The sequence below is a fragment of the Hyla sarda genome, chromosome 8, assembly GCF_029499605.1.
Source record: "Hyla sarda isolate aHylSar1 chromosome 8, aHylSar1.hap1, whole genome shotgun sequence".
Lineage (NCBI taxonomy): Eukaryota > Metazoa > Chordata > Amphibia > Anura > Hylidae > Hyla > Hyla sarda.
Window position 1 is genome coordinate 57,150,779 of NC_079196.1, and position 24,515 is coordinate 57,175,293.

Here is a 24,515-nt window from a genome sequence, read left to right on the forward strand (position 1 = left end):
CTTCATCATCATCATCATCATCATCATTCAGTGGTATCCATATAAAGAAAAACCACCGTGGTCTTTTTCATCATAGTCAGCATCATCATCATCACTATGTGGCAGAATAAAGCTACAGTATATGAATATTGTCAGCTACATATACAGGTTGGTTCCATCTCTGCTCCTTCACTAACAATTGGTATAAGTGAATTGAAGTTCCATTAGAATTCATTCCTGTGAATTAAGTTCAATCAGGCGGCCGGCAAAAACAGCCGTTGTTCCAATGACACAAACTATCATGAACAGTGCAAGTAGAATGTGATCTAGCACCATCGCGACAAACTTCCACTCTTCTGACGCCTGCAGAAATCAATGAAAAACAGGAAAAAGTTTGTAAACAATTCAATGCCGCCAAAAGATTGATCAGCAGTTAAAGGGGTACTCCGATGAAAAACATCTTATCCCCTATCCAAAGGAACCCCGCAATCTCCGGCGCGGCACTCTAGTCAACCATGCATGGAGCGAACTCCACTCTGTGCAGGATGACTAGTGACTACAGCCCCAATGCCCCCTCCATTCATGTCTATGGGAGGAGGTGTGATGGCTACATAGTAGCCACCATGCCCCCTCCCATAGACATGAGTGGAGGGGGCGTGGCGTGACGTCATGATCATGTAAGCTCCACGCTTCCCTGTTCTGGACCTGACGGATGGCTGCGGGTTTTTCGACAATAAAAACCTATTTTCAACTGTCTAACAAATTAACATATATTTGAAAATAAATGTATTTTACTACCTTTCTGTGATCTTTTATGATTTCCTTCTGCTCCTGGTGCAAACTGTCTGCTTTGTTGTTTTCATATCCCAATTTCCTGATATACATCCTGTAATGGACTTTCTGTTGATTTTTACACTCTAGCTGGGAATTTAGCCAACTCTATGTCCCTCCCAATACACTCCCTTGACTATAGGGTCTGCCCCATAGTGGGAGGGAGATAGAGTTGGCTGAATTCCTGTCTAGAGTGTACACACAAACTGAAAGTCTGTTACAGGTTGTGCACCAAACAGGAAGGTGGAAAATCCATGTGAATTTCAGCTGAAATTGACCACTAGCTCTTATATTTTATTCATAGCAAAGTCTACTCTATACATTGGTGGCAGAAACTTCTGACTAATAGTTTGTGTCTTGCTCAGTAGTCAGTCTTATCTCTGTTATCATACATTCTGTGTATTGTGTTCTGTATAACTCATATATCTGCTGTATTAAAGGGGTATTTCAGAGGGAATTTTTTTTTTCAAATCAATTGGTTGCAGAAAGTTATACAGTTCCAAACACGGACAGAGGTGTCAGCAGAGAGCACTGTGGTCAGACTGGAAAGAACTACATTATCTTTCTCTGTAGCAATGTCATGCAGAGCGCTCCGGGTCCCGCTGCTTCCCCGGAGCGCTCGCGGCTCTATGAAATTTAAAGGGCCAGTGCACCACTAATTGGTGCCTGGCCCAATCAGCTCAATACATATAAAAACCCACTTCCCCTTCCTGTCCTTGCCGGATCTTGTTGCCCTAGTGCCCTGAGAAGCGTTTTGTGTATCCCAAGCCTGTGTATCCAGACCCTTGCTGTTGCCCCTGACTACGAACCATTGCTGCCTGCCCAGACCTTCTGCTACGTCCGACCTTGCTCTTGCCTTGTCCTTGTGTACCGTGCCTGACTCAGCTGTCAGTGAGGTTGAGTCGCTATCGGGTGGAACGACCTAGGGGTTACCTGCCGCTGCAAGTCCATCCCGCTTTGCGGCGGGCTCTGGTGAGAACCAGTAACCCCTTAGATTCCGTTCCCCTGGTACGGCCCACGCCATCACCTCACTGACATAGAGGATCCACCTCCAGTGTCCTCTCTGCATACCAGTCCGGATCCTGACAAGCAATTTACAAATCTGTATAACTTTCTGGCACCAGTTGATTTTAAAATATATATTTTTCTTTTGGAGTACTACTTTAAGCTTAGGCAGAGTTCACATATGGTATTTTGGCCAGTATCTTTCACCAAAATCAGGATCGGAACCAACACAGAAAAAAAGTATAATTGAAAGGTTTGCACCCTTTCTGTGTTTTGGACCCATTCCTGGTTTTGGCTAAATACTGATCAAAATAAGGGCCAAATTCTGAACAAATTACTACATGTGTACCTCACTTGTGTTCCTGGCCAATGGGTATGTGGGTAGAGAGCTGCAACACATCCCCATTTAACTATGGTAAATCGAACAGAGTTATAGTATGTGCAGGGCCCTAGGCAATGTTGGTGCTTAGAAATCTCCAAAGTGGCGTCTGCACTTTACTTTCACTGCAGTCCCTTTCTAATATTAATAAATGTAGATCCAGGAAAAAAATTCAATTTTACCTTGTTAGACTCTTGGTCCGATTTCATGGTCTCTGCGATATATTTAACTCCTTCAATAGCACTTTTTACATCAGGATTCTTTAGGATCGGTGACTGGTAAATCACTGCAGCAGGACCCAGTTTCCCAGAAATCTCTGAAATATCGATGTCTTCTGCAAAAATCTTCTGTCCCTGTTTTTCTTGTGAAGGCCGTTTCATGGTAGAGAAAAACATCAGGTTCGGGATTGTGTCGATAAAGATCTGAACAGAAGGATAAGTAGTTACTGTCAATGCAGTTTACAGTACAACAAACCATAATGACAGCAGATAGAACTTATAACTTTTGCTCATCATGATACAGTATAATTGTAGGGTAACAAGTGCCATATATTGCTGCATATTTTCCTATCTATTGAAGTCAATGGGTAGCAAAATCAGCTGCAGAAACTATGCAGCAATATACGGCACTTGTGACCCTACCCTAAAGGCGCATATCATATTTAGAAACTGTTCAGTTTGCTTGAGTCTGACTTGCAGTACATGGCTGCTTATTATTTTCCAACTGTGCTGAATTGAAAAACTGCCCTTTTTTCCTACCTTATCCTTGTGGGGGAGGAAAAGCAACAAAGGAGGAAGCTTCTGTCCTAATATCCCGTCCTTAAATTCTGACCCCATATCCCCTCCTTATATCCCGACCCCAAATCCCCTCCTCATATTCCGACCTCATATCCTGTCCTCATATTTTGTTCTCATATCTCGACCTCATATTGTGACCTCATATCCTGTGCCCATATCCCGTCCCCATATCCTGACCTCATATCCCGTCCACATATCCCATCCTTATATCCCTTCCCCATATCTAATCCTCATATCCCGTCCCCTAATCTAATCCTCATTTCTAATCCTCATATCCTGTCCTCATATCCCATCCCCGTATCTAATCCTCATTTCTAATCCTCATATCCCATCCTCAGGTGAGGCTGCGTTGTGGTAAAGATATAAGCTGAAAATAAAAGGGGGACTGGACTGACGCATTCACCAGGAGATGCAGAGCGGAGCTTGTAGATTATGGCACCAGAAGTCCTATATACTTGCATGGGGGTAGGTTGGGGTAAATTTAACTATGATATATATATATATATATATATATATATATATATATATATATATATATATATAAATATATATATATATATATTTTTTTTTTTACATATAAGTAACATGTGACCAAGTATTATCGAAATATCTCCAGCCGTACGGAAGTTATGCTGAAACATACATTTCCCATAGATTTGTATGTGACTTTAAATAAAAACCCTGACTCTCGCAAATTAGGGTAGGTTAGGGTTAAATTATCGTATGTTTGTTGTTGACTTATAAGTAACATGTGTAACAAGTTTCATGTTAATATCTTTAACTGTTTGAAAGTAATGCTGGAACATATATACACACACACACACACACACACACTGAGTTTCCTATATACAGATAGTAGAGTGCATATCTACAGACACCCTATTACTTCTGCTACAGCTCTCACTCTATTGGTCAGTAGGGCAACTCCTGTGGTGACAGACTAGGCTTGGCCATGTACAGTATTACAAAGTAGTCCAGTGGTCTCCATACAGTGGCCCTTCAGGTGTAGTCCATTCATGTCAATGGCTGGCATGTAATAAGACATTTCCCCTGTAGTGGCCGCTGTAGGGTAAACGTGCGGCAGTTCAAATCTTCCCTGGTTAATTCAGCAGTTTTTTTGGGAGCTAGACCTGATTGGTCAGCTGGTCAGCTGACTGCTAAGATGTTTTTTTTTTTTTGCTTTACGACAGAATTATTTTCTTTATGCAACCCTTTTAATGAAACCATTAAACAACGTTCATTTTAATAAAGGTCTCCACAACTCACCTTCCTCACCCAAGGCGGCATTGTATGAGTACTCGGTGAGCGATGATGAGTGTTTATCACAATAACAGTAATAATAATGGATGCAATAACAAGCACCATTGTAAATAACATGTATTTTCCAATCAGCGGCACCGCGCTAGACGTTGATGGGATCAGTTCAACAATAACCAGAAGAAACACAGTCAGGGACAGCAGAACAGAGATACTCAGAGTCATTTTCTCCCCTGAAAAACACACAAAAATGTTATGTGGAATATAAGTGATGAGCTATACCCTATGTGCATGGCATCTCTCCTGACTACTGAGTTCAGTTGTTTCAGCCATACCTTTTATAAACATGCATAAAATCAAACACAGGCATTTTCCATAGACATACACTTGTAGTAGTATGGGTCATAAAGGCCATTTTAGACAGGCCAATGGCTACACAATAACAAGTTCCATTCTTGATGATCAGTGCTCGTTTCATGAGCCTTCCCACAGTTCAATCAGTTGAAGTCCAGGACAAGCAAATGATCGCTGGATCATTGGTGCAGCCCTAATTTATCATTGTTGGCCACACATCACCTGTTTACATAGGACATTGGTGCAGCCCTAATTTATCATTGTTGGCCACACATCACCTGTTTACATAGGACATTGGTGCAGCCCTAATTTATCATTGTTGGCCACACATCACCTGTTTACATAGGACATTGGTGCAGCCCTAATTTATCATTGTTGGCCACACATCACCTGCTTACATAGGACAATTTGCAGACAAATGTATACGTACCATGGTGGCAAAGCCTGTGGCTGTTATTGGGTCCTTGGAGAGAGGGGGCCCAGGCACCCAGTTGATCCCATTTCTTTTTATATAGGTAAAATACTGTGCATAACACCTCTCTCCAGTTTTCTTGTTAACTCCTTAAGGACAGACGGTGTAAATGTACACCCTCATCCTCTTCTTGTTGTATATTTACTTACATAGATACAGCTCATCACTGCTGTTTCTTCCCCATAAAGCATGTTTATAGGTTCATTCTTTTATTTGTTTTTAACTTTTCTTAACCTGATGGTTATATAATGTGGTGAAATGTGTAGCACTCAGGTTTCTGCATATATCTGCGTGTATTTGGAGATGCCTGACTTGATCAGTTTTTCCTAGGAACAACAACAGATCAGTTGTTTCAGGAACTTTAGTTCACAGGAATGAGCAGGAGGTGTGAACCGCATGCCGCTTATGGACTCTTGAAGTGATGTTTCAGAATCTAAATAATGATGGGGTTGGCAGATGCCCAGAAAATACCACCTATTGGCATGCATACTGTGGTCACCCAGTACAGGACCCCTGTACCCTAGCTGCCCTGTCCGCCAAACTCCATCCAGTGACCCCTGGGCCCCCCTGCACTTATGTTCTACCTACTCCCTTAAATGCCTTAAATGTTATGCAGTATAATGTACATAGAAACCTAGAATGTGTCGGCAGATAAGAACCATCTGGCCCATCTAGTCTGCCCAATAATCTGAATACTGTGAATAGTCCCTGGCCCTATCTTATATGAAGGATAGCCTTATGCTTATCCCATGCATGCTTAACCCCTTAAGGACCAATGACGTACCGGTACGTCATTGGTCCTGCTCTTCTGATATAACGCGGGGTTACACAGTAACCCCGCGTCATATCATGGCGGGCCCGGCGTCATAGTGAAGCCGGGACCCGCCTCTAATAGCGCGCAGTGCCGATCGCGGCGCCGCGCGCTATTAACCCTTTAGCCGCGCGCTCAAAGCTGAGCCGCGCGGCTAAAAGTGAAAGTGAAAGTTCCCAGCTAGCTCAGTCGGGCTGTTCGGGATAGCCGCGGCTAATCGCGGCATCCCGAACAGCTGACAGGACAGCGGGAGGGCCCCTTCCTGCCTCCTCGCTGTCCGATCGCCGAATGACTGCTCAGTGCCTGAGATCCAGGCATGAGCAGTCATGCGGCAGAATCGTTGATCACTGGTTTCTTATGAGAAACCAGTGATCAACATAGAAGATCAGTGTGTGCAGTGTTATAGGTCCCTATGGGACCTATAACACTGCAAAAAAAAAGTGAAAAAAAAAAGTGAATAAACATCATTTAACTCCTCCCCTATTAAAAGTTTGAATCACCCCCCTTTTCCAATAAAAAAAAAAACACAGTGTAAATAAAAATAAAAATAAACATATGTGGTATCACCGCGTGCGGAAATGTCCGAATTATAAAAATATATCATTAATTAAACCGCTCGGTCAATGGCGTGCGCGCAAAAAAATTCCAAAGTCCAAAATAGTGCATTTTTGGTCACTTTTTATATCATTTAAAAATGAATAAAAAGTGATCAATAAGTCCTATCAATGCAAAAATGGTACCGTTAAAAACTTCAGATCACGGCGCAAAAAATGAGCCCTCATACCGCCCCATACACGGAAAAATAAAAAAGTTATAGGGGTCAGAAGATGACAATTTTAAACGTATTAATTTTCCTGCATGTAGTTATGATTTTTTCCAAAAGTCCGACAAAATCAAACCTATATAAGTAGGGTATCATTTTAATCGTATGGACCTACAGAATACATATCAGGTGTCATTTTTACCGAAAAATGTACTACGTAGAAACGGAAGCCCCCAAAAGTTACAAAACAGCGTTTTTTTTTCAATTTTGTCGCACAATGATTTTTTTTCCCGCTTCACCATAGATTTTTGGGCAAAATGACTGACGTCATTACAAAGTAGAATTGGTGGCGCAAAAAATAAGCCATCATATGGATTTTTAGGTGTAAATTTGAAAGAGTTATGATTTTTTAAAGGCAAGGAGCAAAAAACGAAAATGCAAAAACGGAAAAACCTCCGGTCCTTAAGGGGTTAAACTCCTTCACTGTATTTGCAGCGACCACTTCTGCAGGAAGGCTATTCCATGCATCCACTACTCTCTCAGTAAAGTAATACTTCCTGATATTACTGCAGAAACCTTTGCCCCTGTAATTTAAAACGATGTCCTCTTGTGGTAGTTTTTCTTCTTTTAAATATATTCTCCTCCTTTACCGTGTTGATTCCCTTTATGTATTTAAAAGTCTCTATCATATCCCCTCTGTCTCTTCTTTCTTCTATACATGTTAAGGTCCTTTAACCTTTCCTGGTACGTTTTATCCTGCAATCCATGTACTAGTTTAGTATCATCTCTGAACTCTCTCTAGAGTATCTACAGTATATCCTTTTGGATCCAATAGAAAAGAGGGGGGGGGGGGGGGGGTTAGAGACAGCACTGTAAAAATGACTTATAGTCACAAATGGGTGCTCAGCTGCGACAGGTCCGAGAGTCCAAAACCTTCCTAAGTCAAATCCAAAAAAAGGGAAACAGCGGCACTCCAAAAATATGCAAAAAAATGTTGTCTTTATTCACCCATCATGTTCAGTGCAACGTTTCAGCCTCACAATGAGGCCTTTCTCAAGCAATTCAATAGTGTTACATCACTTCCTTTTATGGGAAACTCATTGGTGATATCATCAGATTACATTTACATCAATTAAATACAAAGCATATAAAAATATATACATGTTCACAACATAGTGCATTACAGACATAGTCATTTTCTCTCATATCATGTGTACTTTCCCATCCTCCGTTCCGATCTTCATAATACAGTTGCAGATCAGAGATACAGTTGTAGAATATGTAGAAGGAACCAGACGGCACTCACCAGAGATGGAACAGCGACACTTTAATTTCTCATGCACGGAGCCGCAGGCGGGTAGGACTCAGCGGTTGGCAGAGGGCGTGTGGGACGTTTCGTGCGCAGTGACGCACTTCCTCAGCCAATGCTGAGCGTTGGCTGAGGAAGTGCGTCACTGCGCACGAAATGTCCCACACGCCCCCTGCCGACCGCTGAGTCCTACCCGCCTGCGGCTCCGTGCATGAGAAATTAAAGTGTCGCTGTTCCATCTCTGGTGAGTGCCGTCTGGTTCCTTCTACATATTCTACATTGCTTTTGTGCTACTTTGGACTGAGCACCCCGGTAGATCAGCGTCGTTGTCTATAGCAACACTGGTTGTCATCTAGTGCACCCATGCTTCTTTGAATCCGCAGTGCAGTGCCGGCTTTTCCATTTCTCCCTCACTTACAGAGATACAGTTGTGTTTACATATTATAGAGTAGGTGGTCCCTCACCTCTGTGCCCATGTGCTCGCCATTGGGTTAGCTGTTTTACTATCGCGTCAATATTTACAAACGACGGACGCGATAGTGGAACAGCGAACCCAATGGCGAGCACATGGGCACAGAGGAGAGGGACCACCTACTCTATAATATGTAAACACAACTGTATCTCTGATCTGCAACTGTATTATGAAGATCGGAACGGAGGATGGGAAAGTACCCATGATATGAGAGAAAATGACTATGTCTGTAATGCACTATGTTGTGAACAGGTATATATTTTTATATGCTTTGCATTTAATTGATGTAAATGTAATCTGATGATGTCACCAATGAGTTTCACATAAAAGGAAGTGATGTAACACTATTGAATTGCTTGAGAAAGGCCTCATTGTGAGGCTGAAACGTCGCACTGAACATGATGGGTGAATAAAGACAACAATTTTTTGCATATTTTTGGAGTGCCCCTGTTACCCTTTTTTTGTAAATCCTTTTGGAGATACGGCCTCCAGTACTGTGCACAATGACTGAATTAAAATATGTTATAGCTTTAAGACCTGTTGTCATGTGATTGTAACCCAGTGAGGTAACCCGGTAAGACCATGTGACCTAAGGGTGATATTTTTTATATATCAACTGGCTCCGGAAAGTTAAACAGATTTGTAAATTACTTTGATTAAAAAAATCTTAATCCTTCCAATAGTTATTAGCTTCTGAAGTTGAGTTGTTGTTTTCTGTCTAACTGCTCTCTGATGACTCACGTCCTGGGAGCTCTGCAGTTCCTATGGGGATATTTTCCCATCATGCACAACTCCCGGGACGTGACATCATCAATGTGCAGTTAGACAGAAAACTTCAGAAGCTAATAACTATTGGAAGGATTAAGATTTTTTAATAGAAGTCATTTACAAATCTGTTTAACTTTCCGGAGCCAGTTGATATATATATATATATATATATATATATATATATATATATATATAAAGTTTTTGCCTGGAATACGCCTTTAACCTTTTACTTTAGAGGCTTGTAGGGAAATAGTTTCCCAGGATAGAGCATACAATTAGAGGGGCCAGAGATCGGCTCTTAAAGACATCCCTCCAGATATTTTAAATGGCAAAAAATAACAAAAAAACATGAATTTTCAGAGAAGTGTTGTAGCCAACTAAGGGTGCATTCAAACCCCGTTTTTGCAATACAGTTCCCGCATCAGGTTTTTGATGAAAAAGGAATTCCTCAAAACCTGACTGAACTGTATCAAAACGTGTGTACAAATTTCAACCCGTATATAGTTAAAAACCGTATACGGTTTGAAAAATGATGTCCGGTTGCATCCGTTTTTTAAAATGTATGCATTTTTAACTTTTCACTCCATTTTGAATAAAGTTTCACTTGTTTGATTGAAATTCCAAGAAAAAAACCTGTGCAAAGTCAAAAAACGTATGGTGAAAACCGGATGGAACCGTACGCACATACAGTTCTGTATGGTTCCCATTGACTCCCATGTTAAAAAAAACGTATACGGTTTTATAAAGTTTTCCCCCCGAACCAAAAACCGTGGTAGACTACGGTTTGGGGTACGGGAAAAAAAAATCTTTTTTCATCTTTTGGCATACGGTTTTCAATATGGTTCCATACGGTTTTCACATTGAAAACGTATACGGGAACTGTATTTCAAAAACGTGGTGTGAATGCAGCCTAAGTCTCCTGATTCCTGTTTACGAGTATTCCCATGACTATATCTATCACACCATCATACTTCATACCTGAATCTGTGGGCAGATAGAAAACTAAGCCAGTTAAAAAGGAGAAAAGAAGACATGGAATGATGACATTCACAACGAAGTAAAGAGAAAGACGTTGTAAGACGAAGTGGTAGGTGATATCCAGGTATGGGACATCCGGACAGCACGTGTACGTGACCCAATGCTTCCAGCAGCGGTAATCCTTCATCATCCACTCCCCACTCTCCATGAAGTTACTGAGATCTGGACGATCACTTTCCTGAAAGGGTAAAATAATAAATATAACAGTCATTTAGTTTATGTACTTTATATTACATTATTTTTCGCCCTATAGGACACACCGGCATATAAGACGCAATTTTGCAATTTTAAATGGTACCTTTCATCTAAAAAACTTTTGATATATTATAGATTAGTGTATGCAGAATAACTTTCCAATTGCATGTTATTAAAAAATATGCTTCTTTCTATTTAATTTTCCACATTGAAAAAATGACCACTAGAGGTCTCCCTACCAGTCCTTTTTTATAGATTTCAGAGTCATGCTGGAGTCCTAAATCTAAGACTGCAGCCGGAACACAGACAAACTCACCACTGCACACTGCCAGGGAGTTTGTCTGTGTTCCGGCTGCAGTCTGAGATTTAGGACTCCAGCATGACTCTGAAATCTATAAAAAAAAAAGGACTGGTAGGGAGACCCCTAGTGGTAATTTTTTCAAAGTGGAAAATTAAATAGAAAGAAGCATATTTTTTAATAACATGCAATTGTAAAGTTATTCTGCATACATTAATCTATAATATATCAAAAGTTTTTTTGATGAAAGGTACCCTTTAAAGGTGCAAAATCTAGAAAAAAAAGATTCTGAACCCAACAGTGATCTTCAACCTGCGCCGTTGGCTGTCCGGGCATGCTGGGAGTTGTAGTTTTGCAACATCTGGAGGTCCGCAGATTGAAGACCACTGGAGGTAATACTCACGTGTCCCTGCTGCTCCAGACCCGTCACCGCTGCCCTGGATGTCGCTCCATCGCTGTCGCCGCGCCCCCGTTGTGTCCCTGTCGCTCCGGACGTCTTCTTCCCCGGGATCCACGCTCTCAGTCGCCTTCATCCCGTTGCTATGCACGCCGCTACTATTGGTTGACGGGACGGCGTGCGCGACGACGTGATGACGTTGAAGGAGAGCGCCAGCCATGGAGGGGATCCCGGCACGGTGCAGACACCGAGGAGCCAGGTAAGGTCCCTACCGGTGTCCTGTAAGCTGTTCGGGATGCCGCGATTTCACTGCGGCGGTCCCGAACAGCCCGACTGAGCAGCCGGGTTAGTGTCACTTTCGCTTCAGATGCGGCGGTCAGGTTTGATTGCCGCGTCTGAAGGGTTAATACACGGCATCACCGCGATCGGTGATGTCCTGTATTAGCCGCGGGTCTCGGCCGTTGATGGCCGCAGGAACCGCCGCGATAGGTGTGTGTATTCGCCGTATAAGACGCACCAACTTTTGCCCCACAGTTTTGGGGAAGAAAAAATGCGTCTTATACGGCGAAAAATACGGTATGTGCATTTCTATTATGGGTCATTGTATTCCTGGATAAAGAACATTATAGCATTGGACTATATAATTGACGCATTTCATACAGCACTTGGACATGTATCATATAGTCATAATGGACTATATGCCGATATAGGGGGAATTTTCTCTGCCGAGTAATACAATTACATTTAATGTATAGGACGAGAACATGTTTGGAAGCGTTGAGTAGCCGCTATATTGGCAGCAATTGTGCCCCTTCTACTGTGCATGGGTGATGTTCCCTTCATAGGTGCATTGGTCACCCCTAAAGTCTGTATGACGTGTGATAATTATAAGTAATCATAATTAGTCAGCATTTAAACAGCATATGGGAAAGGAGCAAATCCCCCATACCCACAGTGCATCAGTGGCTGATACAGTATATATTTATAATTACTGATTTTAGTAGATCTTATTGAGGTATTTGTATATACGTTGATACCAGCCGAGCAATTGCCTCAGCCCCTTCATTGCACACTGCTGCTTGTACTTGTAATCTATATACTTTTTACATGAGTGTTGCAAGGCAGTATAGGCCATCAATTTTTACAGACTGGATAACCCCTTTAAAATACACCTGTCATAAAAAATAATATGTTATTGATTAGCCTGTTTGAATTACTTTTCTCATATATGTGGTGTCCCAGTACAGGACCTTGTCCTGTCCCTTGTCTAAAGTCCCCTCAGCTAGACTCCCTCCATTCCACAGGGCTCTCCTGCAGGGCTTGCTCCTTGGTGGCCTCATAGAAATATATTTCTGTATAGTGTACAAATGTATAGGACCTACCTAGGTCACGTGATATCTTATAATGGTTGTACAAATGTTTAGGACCTTCCATGGTCATGTGATGATGTCATGTGATGTACCCAGAGTTCTCTGGGTTCAGGACTTACAGGCTTTGCAACCAATGGGATTAGTCCAGCCCCCCTAGTATATAAGGGGCTGTAGTCACTAAATTCGCTCTCTTGGTTCCTGCACTCTCTTCCTGCTGGACTATCAAGCAAGCACAATCAGCATATCTCAATTCATCTCAACTAGGCCAAAGCCTAAAGAACCAGCAGCCACTAAAACCATGAGTTATAAAGCTCTGTTTCCTAAATCCTTGTGACTACTATTCAACTCAATTCATACAATTAGTAGAACAGTGGCCTGCTTAAAGCTAAAGACTATTAGTCCCAGCAAAGCCTGTGAGGAACCTGCATCCCGGTTACCTCAAGATAAACTGTTTCATTGTAAAGACTGTTTGCATAAGAAGTTCAGTAACATTTCCAGTTATCTCATAAAATCTGCTGTGAACATTCCGTTTATTATCCCTGCTGTTTGTGGGCCTGTTGGCGGCAGGATCTCCTATACTAAGTAAACCTCACACTGGTGTCATGACAAATCAAGGTTTAAAGGGGTATTCCAGGCAAAACCTTTTTTTTATATATATCAACTGGCTCCGGAAAGTTAAACAGATTTGTAAATTACTTCTATTAAAAATCTTAATCCTTCCAATACTTATTAGCTTCTGAAGTTTTCTGTCTAACTGCTCAATGATGATGTCACGTCCCGGGAGCTGTGCATGATGGGAGAATATCCCCATAGGAACTGCACAGCTCCCGGGACGTGAGTCATCAGAGAGCAGTTAGACAGAAAACAACAACTCAACTTCAGAAGCTAATAACTATTGGAAGGATTAAGATTTTTTAATAGAAGTAATTTACAAATCTGTTTAACTTTTCGGAGCCAGTTGATATATAAAAAAAAGTTTTGGCCTGGAATACCCCTTTAATACCACCACACCCTACAACACCATTGCAACACCCTGACACCACATATCATTCTTAAAGTTTTGTTACTTTATGTGTTAAATTAACCCATAAAAGTTTGGCCACCAGGGTTCCTCATTCTGGTCCTGCCTGCAGTCCTGTTTGCAGATTGTCTTCTGCAGCAGCTTGGCACAGACAAAAGACAGGAAATGCAGTTGGGACCTCAGCTCAGATTAGATCAGTGCATAGTGCTGAATATTGTGCTAAATATTTCTGCTCTTTTTGCAGCTGCTGGTAATAGCTGACACACTTTAGAATTCAGTGCTGAGGTGAGGTCTCAGCCAATCAAAGCTCATCCCACACTGAACTGTTCTGGGCTGTGTGCAGCAGAGTGAGGGAGGAAGTTCTCAACTGTATGGCTTCAGATGATGTCACACCTGCTGGGGAACACCCCTTCCCAGTCTGTGGAGGGGACTAAGATTGAGCAGAAGATACAGAACAATTTCAAGTTTGGAAAAAAAAATAAATAATAAAGTCAGGGTGTGGTTTATCATGATGGAGGAGGGGGGAGGGGGAGAACTGGGAGGATTAAAAAAATATATCAAGTTAATGACAGGTATTCTTTAAGGATAGGAAACAATCTATGATTGAGATAACTTCAATATAGGTATCCAATAACTCTCTGCTGAGGAGGGTGCAGCTCTGATCACCTCCCCAATGGGTTGGACAACTTTCTGACCCCTTAAGAGGTGGAGAATGGAAAGATCTCATGTACATGTTCCAAAAATATTTTTAGTATTCAAGCATGAAAGTGGTCTCTGAATCTATTTAAAGTAATAACCTTGTCCTAAAATATGATGTAACCTTTCATCTTGTGACAAGAGAAGTATTTATTTACTATTGTATGCTTTGTATACTATTGAATTGAGGATTGGAAGTTGTTACAAAGATTGGACACAAGGTGTCGCTGTGGTTCCTATTTCTCTTAGCTGCATTCCTTCAGATCTGCTCTTTGCTTGTGTTGCTGGTTGTATTGAGAGACTATTGGGGGTATCCTCTGGCTAATAATCTGGTTGTCATTGTAACCAAATGGGGACATATTCAATCATTTATTAAGTCTTACTTAGCCGAAGCAATCTAAGATTGTGCCAGATTTGTAACAGTATAGTTAATGCCTGTCTTGTTTTTTTTTTTTTTTGGCACAATTTAATAATTTAAGACCAATCCCTTTGCCCCCTTAAATGAAGCCATGGCCATTGAAAAAAATTATAAAATTGGCGAGCCATTCACAAAAAAAAATGTGTTTTTTTAAATGTGTGCACCACTTTTTAAACCAAACTGGAGCTAAGTACACACAAAAAATGGCAAGTGTAGCTTTGAATATACCCCATTGTGTTCCCTCACAGAAAAGAGTGGTGCAATGTCTGTGTCACAGGTAAGTCAGTGTTTTCCAAACAGTGTGTCTCTAGGGTAAGTTCTCCCACATGAATGGCCCACAATGTCTGTTGTGAAGGGCAACATTTCGCATCTAGTATTGTGTTCGCTGAAGTTGGTTTGCAAAACCTGCAGCTAACAGAAATAGGAACTCCAGCGCCACCTTGTGCTCTAACTCTGTAAGCACTTTAAAGGGGTTATCCAGGAAAAAACTTTTTTATATATATCAACTGGCTCCAGAAAGTTAAACAGATTTGTAAATTACTTCTATTAAAAAATCTTAATCCTTTCAGTACTTATAAGCTTCTGAAGTTTAGGTTGTTCTTTTCTGTCTAAGTAATCTCTGATGACACGTGTCTCGGGAAACGCCCAGTTTAGAAGAGGTTTGCTATGGGAATTTGCTTCTAAACTGGGCGTTTCCCGAGACAAGTGTCATCAGAGAGCACTTAGACAGAAAAGAACAACCTTAACTTCAGAAGCTCATAAGTACTGAAAGGATTAAGATTTTTTAATAGAAGTAATTTACAAATCTGTTTAACTTTCTGGAACTAGTTGATATATAAAAAAAAGTTTTTTCCTGGATAACCCCTTTAACCCCTTAACCCCTTAACGACGCAGGACGTATATTTACGTCCTGCGCCGGCTCCCGCGATATGAAGCGGGATCGCGCCGCGATCCCGCATCATATGGCGTCGGTCCCGGCGCTAATCAACGGCCGGGACCCGCGGCTAATACCACACATCGCCGATCGCGGCGATGTGCGGTATTAACCCTTTAGAAGCGGCGGTCAAAGCTGACTGCCGCTTCTAAAGTGAAACTGAAAGTGACCCGGCTGCTCAGTCGGGCTGTTCGGGACCGCCGCGGTGAAATCGCGGCGTCCCGAACAGCTGACCGGACACCGGGAGGGCCCTTACCTGCCTCCCCGGTGTCCGATCGGCGAATGACTGCTCCGTGCCTGAGATCCACTGATCACAGGCATGTTAATACACGCCTGTGATCTGTGTAAGAGATCAGTGTGTGCAGTGTTATAGGTCCCTATGGGACCTATAACACTGCAAAAAAAATGTAAAAAAAAAGTGTTAATAAAGGTCATTTAACCCCTTCCCTAATAAAAGTTTGAATCACCCCCCTTTTCCCATAAAAAAAAATAAAACAGTGTAAGAAAAATAAAAAATAAACATATGTGGTATCGCTGCGTGCGTAAATGTCCGAACTATAAAAATATATCATTAATTAAGCCGCACGGTCAATGGCGTACCCGCAAAAAAATTCCAAAGTCAAAAAAAGTGTATTTTGGTCACTTTTTATACCATTAAAAAATGAATAAAAAGTGATCAAAAAGTCCGATCAAAACAAAAATCATACCGATAAAAACTTCAGATCACCGCGCAAAAAATGAGTCCTCATACCGCCCTGTACGTGGAAAAATAAAAAAGTTATAGGGGTCAGAAGATGACATTTTTAAACATATAAATTTCCCTGCATGTAGTTATGATTTTTTCCAGAAGTGCGACAAAATCAAACCTATATAAGTAGGGGATCATTTTAACTGTATGGACCTACAGAATAATGATAAGGTGTAATTTTTACCAAAATATGCACTGCGTAGAAACGGAAGCCCCCAAAGTTACAAAATGGCGTTTTTTTTTTCAATTTTGTCGCACAATGATTTTTTTTTCCATTTCGCCGTGCATTTTTGGGTAAAATGACTAATGTCACTGCAAAGTAGAATTGGTGACGCAAAAAATAAGCCATAATATGGATTTTTAGGTGGAAAATTGAAAGGGTTATGATTTTTAAAAGGTAAGGAGGAAAAAACGAAAGTGCAAAAACGGAAAAACCCTCAGTCCTTAAGGGGTTAAGTATGGAAGTCAATAGGATACGTATGATAGTAGATGCTTATCTCTCTTATCACAGTATGATGTTTTTAAAATTATTTTAGGACTCCGGTGAAAAACGTTTTATTTAAATCAACTTTTAATAAACTGCTGCCAGATTGTTAAACAGATTTGTAAATTACTTCTGTTTAAAAATCTTAACCCTTCCAGTACTTATCAGTTGCTGTATTCTCCACAGGAAGTTATTTTCTTTTTGAATTTCCTTTCTGTCTGACCACAGTGTTCTCTGCTGACACCTCTGTCCATTTCAGGAACTGTCCAGAGCAAGAGATGTTTGCTATGGGGATTTCCTCCTGCTCTAGACATGGACAGAGATGTCAGCAGAGAGCACTGTGGTCAGACAGAAAATAAAATCAAAAAGAAAAGAACTTCCTGTGGAGCATACAGCAGCTGATAAGCACTGGAAGGATTAAGATTTTTAAATAGACGTAATTTACAAATCTGTATAACTTTCTGGCAACAGTTGGTTTTAAAAAAAATTGTTTTTCGCCGGAGTACCCCTTTAAGGCCATGAATTATGCATAGAAATTCTACACAAACATTCCGCTGCAGCAGAGTCCTGTTGATTTTAATGGGATTCTGCTGCGCTGTGCACACGGAATTTTCCGATTCGGGAGTCTGCAAAAAGAATACAGTGGTCCCTCAAGCATTGTATGCTGAAACCATTGTATGTTGAGACCATAACTTTATGGAAACCTGGTAATTGGTTCTGAAGCCACCAAAATGTTATCCAAAAATAGGAAAAATGGAGGATTAAAGAAAAATAAGTAGATAACTAATACAGATAGAGCAAGTCCCTACATATAAAAGTAAGAATGTTCTGCTGGGAGCTGTAAATCACTGGCTGTGTCAGTGTTTCCCAACCAGGGTGCCTACAGCTGTTGCAAAACTACAACTTCCAGCATGCCCGGACAGACGTTGGCTGTCCGGGCATGCTGGGAGTTGTAGTTTCGCAACAGCTGGAGACACCCTTGTTGGGAAACAATGGTTTATGTAGAGGACAGGAGCTTCTTCAGGGTCCTATACAGTACACACAGTGTCCCAAATGGAGCCGCCCTTACTTGGTGTCCAAAGGAGCAGCTAACCCTGGCACAGGTAAGGAGTAGTACAGAACTTGTAGTTCCTCCCTGTACTGTAGGGGGCGCTATCAGGCAGCCAGTCAGTGCATGCACTTTAGTAATAGAGGTGATTTACCAGTAAAATGTCCATTCTGATTGGTCAGTTCCTCCAGTTGTGACAGGTTTCACAGATCTGGACTGTCTGTAGCATTGTATGTTGAGTCTGGTTTCAAGTTACAATGGTCCAGAAAAAAAACATTGTATGTTGAAACTATTGTATGTTGAGGCCATTGTAAGTTGAGGGATCACTGTAGTCATGTCTGTTCTTTCTGCATATTCCTCTGGGAAATCCATAGCTGTCAGTGAGACGGCACATTTTCTAAACAGTCCTAGTGCCCGCTGGATCAGTCCTAGTGCGAAATGTCTGCCTGTTTTTTCCAAACAAACATTCCGCAGATTTTCAGTCATGTGAACCCGATCTTACAGTCCATGCTGGCAGTGGCACCAAGTTTGGTATGAGGAAGAAAGCTTCTACAAGGCTGAGCTGTACCGGTTGGTAAAGATAACGTTTAACGGCTGTAAATGGTATAAACCATGGAGATTGTGAGACTATGAAAAATACAGGATTAGGCTGGGTTCACACTACGTTTTTCCCATACTGTTTTCAATCCATTTTTCTAAAGAAAACCGTATGGCAAAAAAACGGATTGAACAGTATGGGAAAAAGTAAACCGCATGCGTTTTTAAACTGTATGCTGTTTTTAAAAGTGCATACAGTTCTGTCCGTTTTTATTTTTTTTTTAAAACATACGTTTTTGAAAATGTTGTCCATTTTTAATGGGAGGGGTGTTGAGTTCCGTCCATTTTTATAAGAAAAAAAAAAACATGTTTTTGATAATTTTGTCCATTTTTATAAAAAAAAAAAAAAAACATATGTTTTTTGATAATTTTGTCCATTTTTAATGGGAGGGGTGTTGGGTGGGGACTTTAGGATGCAAATGCGCATGTGCAAAGTAAAAACCGTATACGTTTTTCCCGTATGGAACTGTATACATGTGCGTTTTCCATTGACGTCCATGTTAAAAAAAACTTATGCGGTTGCAGTACGGTTTTTAAACCTGGAGACAAAAACGTGGTCAACCACCGTACTGCAACCGCATACGTTTTTTTTAACATGGACGTTAATGGGAAACGCACATGTATACGGTTCCAAACGGGAAACCGTATACGGTTTTTATTTTGCACATGCGCATTTGCATCCTGAAGTCCCCACCCAACACCCCTCCCATTAAAAATGGACAAAATTATCAAAAACATATGTTTTTTTTTTTTTATAAAAATGGAAAAAATTATCAAAAACATATGTTTTTTTTTTTTATAAAAATGGACGGAACTGTGTGCACTTTTAAAAACACTATACAGTTTAAAAACGCATACGGTTTACTTTTTCCCATACTGTTCCATCCGTTTTTTGGCCATACGGATTGAAAACAGAATAGCAAAAACGTGATGTGATCCCAGCCTTACAGGTTTTACCAATTGGGATACTAGATGGGTAGTGTATCCTATACAATCCAGATTGCTTACCGGGTTTATTACTACTAACTTGCCATCGTAGGTCCAGGTTCCAAGTTTCATGCTGCAGTTCTGCTGGTCGAACGGAAAGTAGGTGACTATAATTTCACAGTAACTTTTAAAAATGGCCGGAGGTGTCCATATTATTTTTCCTGTATAATCGAGGAGGATCTTTGTATCCTGTACAATTGTAAAGTCTCCATCTGCACTGTAATGCAATAAAAGAGATGGTAATTCACTTTATGTGTCGGCCTGTTTTCATGCACTGAATACAAGAGATGAGCGAACTTACAGTAAATTCGATCCGTCACGAACTTCTCGGCTCGGCAGTTGATGACTTTTCCTGCGTAAATTAGTTCAGCCTTCAGGTGCTCCCGTGGGCTGGAAAAGGTGGATACATTCCTAGGAAAGAGTCTCCTAGGACTGTATCCACCTTTTCCAGCCCACCGGAGCACCGGAAAGCTGAACTAATTTATGTAGGAAAAGTCATCAACTGCCGAGCCGAGAAGTTCGTGACGAATCGAATTTACTGTAAGTTCGCTCATCTCTACTGAATACTAGACTACATAAAGTTGTGGTCTCCAAAGTGGGGACCTCCAGCTGTTGCAAAACTACAACTCCCAGCAGGCCCGGACAGCCGTTGGCTGTCCGGGTCTGCTGGGAGTTGTAGTTTTGCAACGGCTGGAGGTCCCCACTTTGGAGACCACTGACATATAGGGTGTGCAGAACCATGCAAGCTGTCATTGGTTTGGAGAACAATCCTGAATAATATTGAAGGGGTACTGTAGTGTAGGAAAATGTATCCCCCTATCCAAAGCATAGGGGATTAGGGTCTGATCGCGGGGGTCCGACTGCTTGGGTCCCCCTGTGATCTGCTGTAGGGTGCTCTGGTTCTCGTTGCCTACTCTTTGGATATGGGATAAATTTTTCTACACTGCAGTAACCCTTTAATGTATATCAGTATAATGTATTGTACTATAGTAAATGTACTATTATATATATATATATATATATATATATATATATATATATATATTAGTATATGTACAATTCTGTATAGTAAGGAATTTTTATTCATTCTTAGAAATTGTATAAACCACAAAAACAGAAAAAAATATATAATATAATAAATATATAATCAGATCTTACTTGTTATAAAGGACTAAATCAGGGCGCCAAATGTTACTGGAAGGAACTCGGATTTTCTGGATCCCGCCATAGTCTGCTGGATTCCATTTTAAATTCACATCAACCCATTGCTAATCAAAGAAGACATCGCCAACAAATAAACAAATTATTATTATTGTTATTATTATTATTTATTATTAAACAGCAATTAAAGGGGTACTCCGTTGAAAAACTTTTTTTTTAAATCAACTGGTGCCAGAAAGTTAAACAGATTTGTAAATTACTTCTATTAAAAAATCTTAATCCTTCCTGTACTTATTAGCTGCTGAATACTACAGCGGAAAATTCTTTTCTTTTTGAAACACAGAGCTCTCTGCTGACATCATGAGCACAGTGCTCTCTGCTGACATCTCTGTCCATTTTAGGAACTGTCCAGAACAGCATGTGTTTGCTATGGGGATTTCCTTTTACTCTGGACAGTTCCTAAAATGAACAGAGATGTCAGCAGAGAGCACTGTGCTTATGATGTCAGCAGAGAGCACTGTGCTCATGATGTCAGCAGAGAGCACTGTGCTCATGATGTCAGCAGGCAGCTCTGAGTTTCAAAAAGAAAAGAATTTCCGCTGTAGTATTCAGCAGCTAATAAGTACAGGAAGGATTAAGATTTTTTAATAGAAGTCATTTACAAATCTGTTTAACTTCCTGGCACCAGTTGATTTAAAAAAAAAAGTTTTTCACTGGAGTACCCCTTTAATAATGGGTTGAGCTTATTGTGAGAGTTTTATTTACCCACATGATGTCACATCATCAACAAAGTCATAAATTCACTGAATCCTAAGGCTAGGTTCACACAATGTTTTTTCAGACGCATTTTACACAAAATGGCGCCATCATTTTTAACAATAATGTGCTCTACGGCAAATGGTTGTCTGTGCACACAATATGTAAAAATACAGACACATTTATCACAGTCGCTTATTTACGTGACTGTAATAAATGTGTCCGTATTTGCAGTTGTTACAGATTTTGCCTTGGAGTTCAGCAGAGCGAATAAACTGGTAACAATTCTGCAGGGACATAACTGTTGTCTATGGGGATCATGTAACACAGAAATCAGAGACAGATCTTTTTGATCATGTAAAAATACCAAACCCTGGGGCCGTACCCAAATAAACTGCCCCAAAAATATAACTTTTATTCTTATAGTTTAAAATATAAAGCACACCCTAACAAAAATGTATAAAAGCAGATACAGTGACAGAGTGTATACCTGTTGGACTTTTGTATACAGGGACTTCCCTCTTGTAGAAATAGAAGTAGTGAATGGAAGTGCAGTCAACTGTCACAGACTCTATCACTGAGTGAGTTTAAAAAGTAACTGTAAGGCCTTCCCCGACATGTTTCGCCGTTAACAACGGTGTTATAAAGAGGCAAATGCGGCAATTGCCTCTTGATAACACCGTTGTTACAGCGAAACATGTCGGGGAAGGCCTTACAGTTACTTTTTAAACTCACTCAGTGATAGAGTCTGTGACAGTTGACTGCACTTCCATTCACTACTTCTATTTCTACAAGAGGGAAGTCCCTGTATACAAAAGTCCAACAGGTATACACTCTGTCACTGTATCTGCTTTTATACATTTTTTATTAGGGTGTGCTTTACATTTTTAAGCATAAAAGGTATATTTTAGGGGCAGTTTATTTGGGGTGTTTTACCCTGGGGTACGGCCCCAGGGTTTGGTATTTTTTCAGTTAAGGGCCCCTCACTTGCCCTGTGGGTACTCCTGGTATATATTTTTTTTTATCATGTAACATGGAGAGCTCTGCCAGATCTTTTACTTGCACACAAAGTGTCTTGATGCCAGCTTGAATGGCATGGGAATGGGGCAAAGGTGAGTTGCCGTCTGTTTTTGACTTTTTTTGTCACAAAAAAGACAAAATTAAGGAGTAGGGGGTCAAACTATATTATGATGCGACTTACCCAACTATTATTAGGGGTCTAAGTAAGTAGCTACTAATAGGAGTCTACCTACCTAATATGATGCTGGGTCTACCTACCAAATACAGAGGGTGTACCTACCTAATGGGGGGGGGGACTACCTAAATACCTATTATTGGAGGTCTACCTAGTAACACAATATAAGGGGGCTACCTACCTAATAAAGTGGATCTACCTACCTAATATAGTGAGTCTACCAATGTAGTATAGAGGATCTACCTACCAACTATGGAGTCTTGATCTACCTTATGAGGGGATCTGCCTAATATTTAGTATTGAGAGTGTACCTATTTTCATAATATTGGAGACCCAATATTAGCGGTCTACATACCTAAGATGAGGGGTCTACCTTCCAACCTAGCTTATATGAAAGGTCTATCTAAGGAGTAGGTGCAAAGGGGGGTGCATATTGGGGCACATGGGCCAATATTGGGGGGGGGGGCCTACCTACCTACCTACCTACCTACCTGGGTGTTTATCTACTAAACTACATACCTAATGGGGAAGTCTACCAACCTACAATATGGGAGTCTACTTACCTACTAAGTGGGGATACAAAAGAACACCACAACTGTATGACAGCAAAAAGTAGAAACATTACTGTACAGTGGTTCCCCGAGGAAGTCAAGAGGCGAAACATGCTTCAGGGTCTGAGGTAGAGGTCTCTGCACTTGGATCTATATCCATTCATGGTAGGATAGGATTATATTATATTTGATATTTACTATTGCATTATTATTATTTACTTTACACAGACCATTTTTTTGAAAACATGCTTTAAACTTATGTGTAGGATTTGGTATCTGGCGCTTACTATTATTGGCTAATGGGTTGCATTTTTATACTATTTTGAGTTGAATTTTTCTTGTACTACAAGGGATTTTTTTTAACGTGTACTCTTCATGAAAGCATGCGGCTACCACTAGGAGGCACTTGCTGCTCGTGCATATATTAAGCTACTGTAGTATTGAAATCAAAATGAGCTATATAAATGTGACTGCACTGAGATCTCTATAGAAGGGGCCGTATCTATCACATGACAAGCAGCCAAAGAAGTTCAGTGCAGGTTACATTCAGGTTAAAGGAGTACTCCGGTGGAAAAGAAATGTTTTCAAATCAACTGGCACCAGAAAGTTAAACAGATTTGTATATTACTTCTATTTAAAATTCTCAATTCTTCCAGTACTTATCAGCTGTTGTATGCTCCAGAGGAAGTTGGGTAGTTCTGACCACAGTGCTCTCTGCTGACACCTCTGTTCGTGTCAGGAACTGTCCAGAGTAAAGCAAATCCCCATAGAGACCTCTACTGCTCCGGACAGTTCCTGACATGGACAGAGGTGGCAGCAGAGAACACTGTGGTCAGACTGGAAAGAACTACATAACTTCATCTGTAGTATACAGCAGCTGATAAGTACTGGAAGGATTAACATTTTTAAATAGAAGTAATTAACAAACCTTTTTAACTTTAAAGAGTACCTCTCATCAAATAAACTTTTGATATATTTTACATTAATGAATGTTGAATAAGTTTCCAATAGCATGTTAATGAAAAATATGCTTCTTTCTATTGTATTTTTCCCGATCAGTCATGTCAGCAAGCATTTCTGACTCATGCTGGAGTCCTAAACACTCACCAAACAGGCTGTGAACAAAGCAGGCTGGCAGCTCTGAGTGTTCTCCTTTGTGAACAAAGCAGACTGGCAGCTCGTAGTGTTTAGGACTCCAGCATGAGTCTGAAATGCTTGCTGCCAGGACTGGTAGGGAGACCCCTAGTGGTCATTTCTTCAAAGAGGAAAATTAAATAGAAAGAAGCATATTTTTTAATAACATGCAATTGTAAAGTTATTCTGCATACATTAATCTATAATATATCAAAAGTTTTTTTCAATGAGAGGTACCCTTTAACCCCTTAACGACGCAGGACGTATATTTACGTCCTGCGCCGGCTTCC

The 24,515-nt window shown here is 40.7% G+C and overlaps 1 protein-coding gene across 1 annotated transcript in view; it reads right to left on the bottom strand.

The window, feature by feature from the left end:
* Positions 1–11: 11 nt before the first annotated feature.
* Positions 12–24,515, bottom strand: part of LOC130283912 (acetylcholine receptor subunit alpha-1-B) — a 53,256-nt gene continuing 28,752 nt past the window's right edge. Inside the window, exons 4-9 of the mRNA XM_056533646.1 lie at positions 20,587–20,696; positions 19,450–19,645; positions 10,176–10,413; positions 4,258–4,481; positions 2,377–2,616; positions 12–342 (exon numbers count right to left, since the gene is read on the bottom strand). Of these exons, the coding sequence (XP_056389621.1) occupies positions 211–342; positions 2,377–2,616; positions 4,258–4,481; positions 10,176–10,413; positions 19,450–19,645; positions 20,587–20,696 (1,140 nt within the window). The 3' untranslated portion in view covers positions 12–210. The remainder of the gene's footprint in view (positions 343–2,376; positions 2,617–4,257; positions 4,482–10,175; positions 10,414–19,449; positions 19,646–20,586; positions 20,697–24,515) is intronic.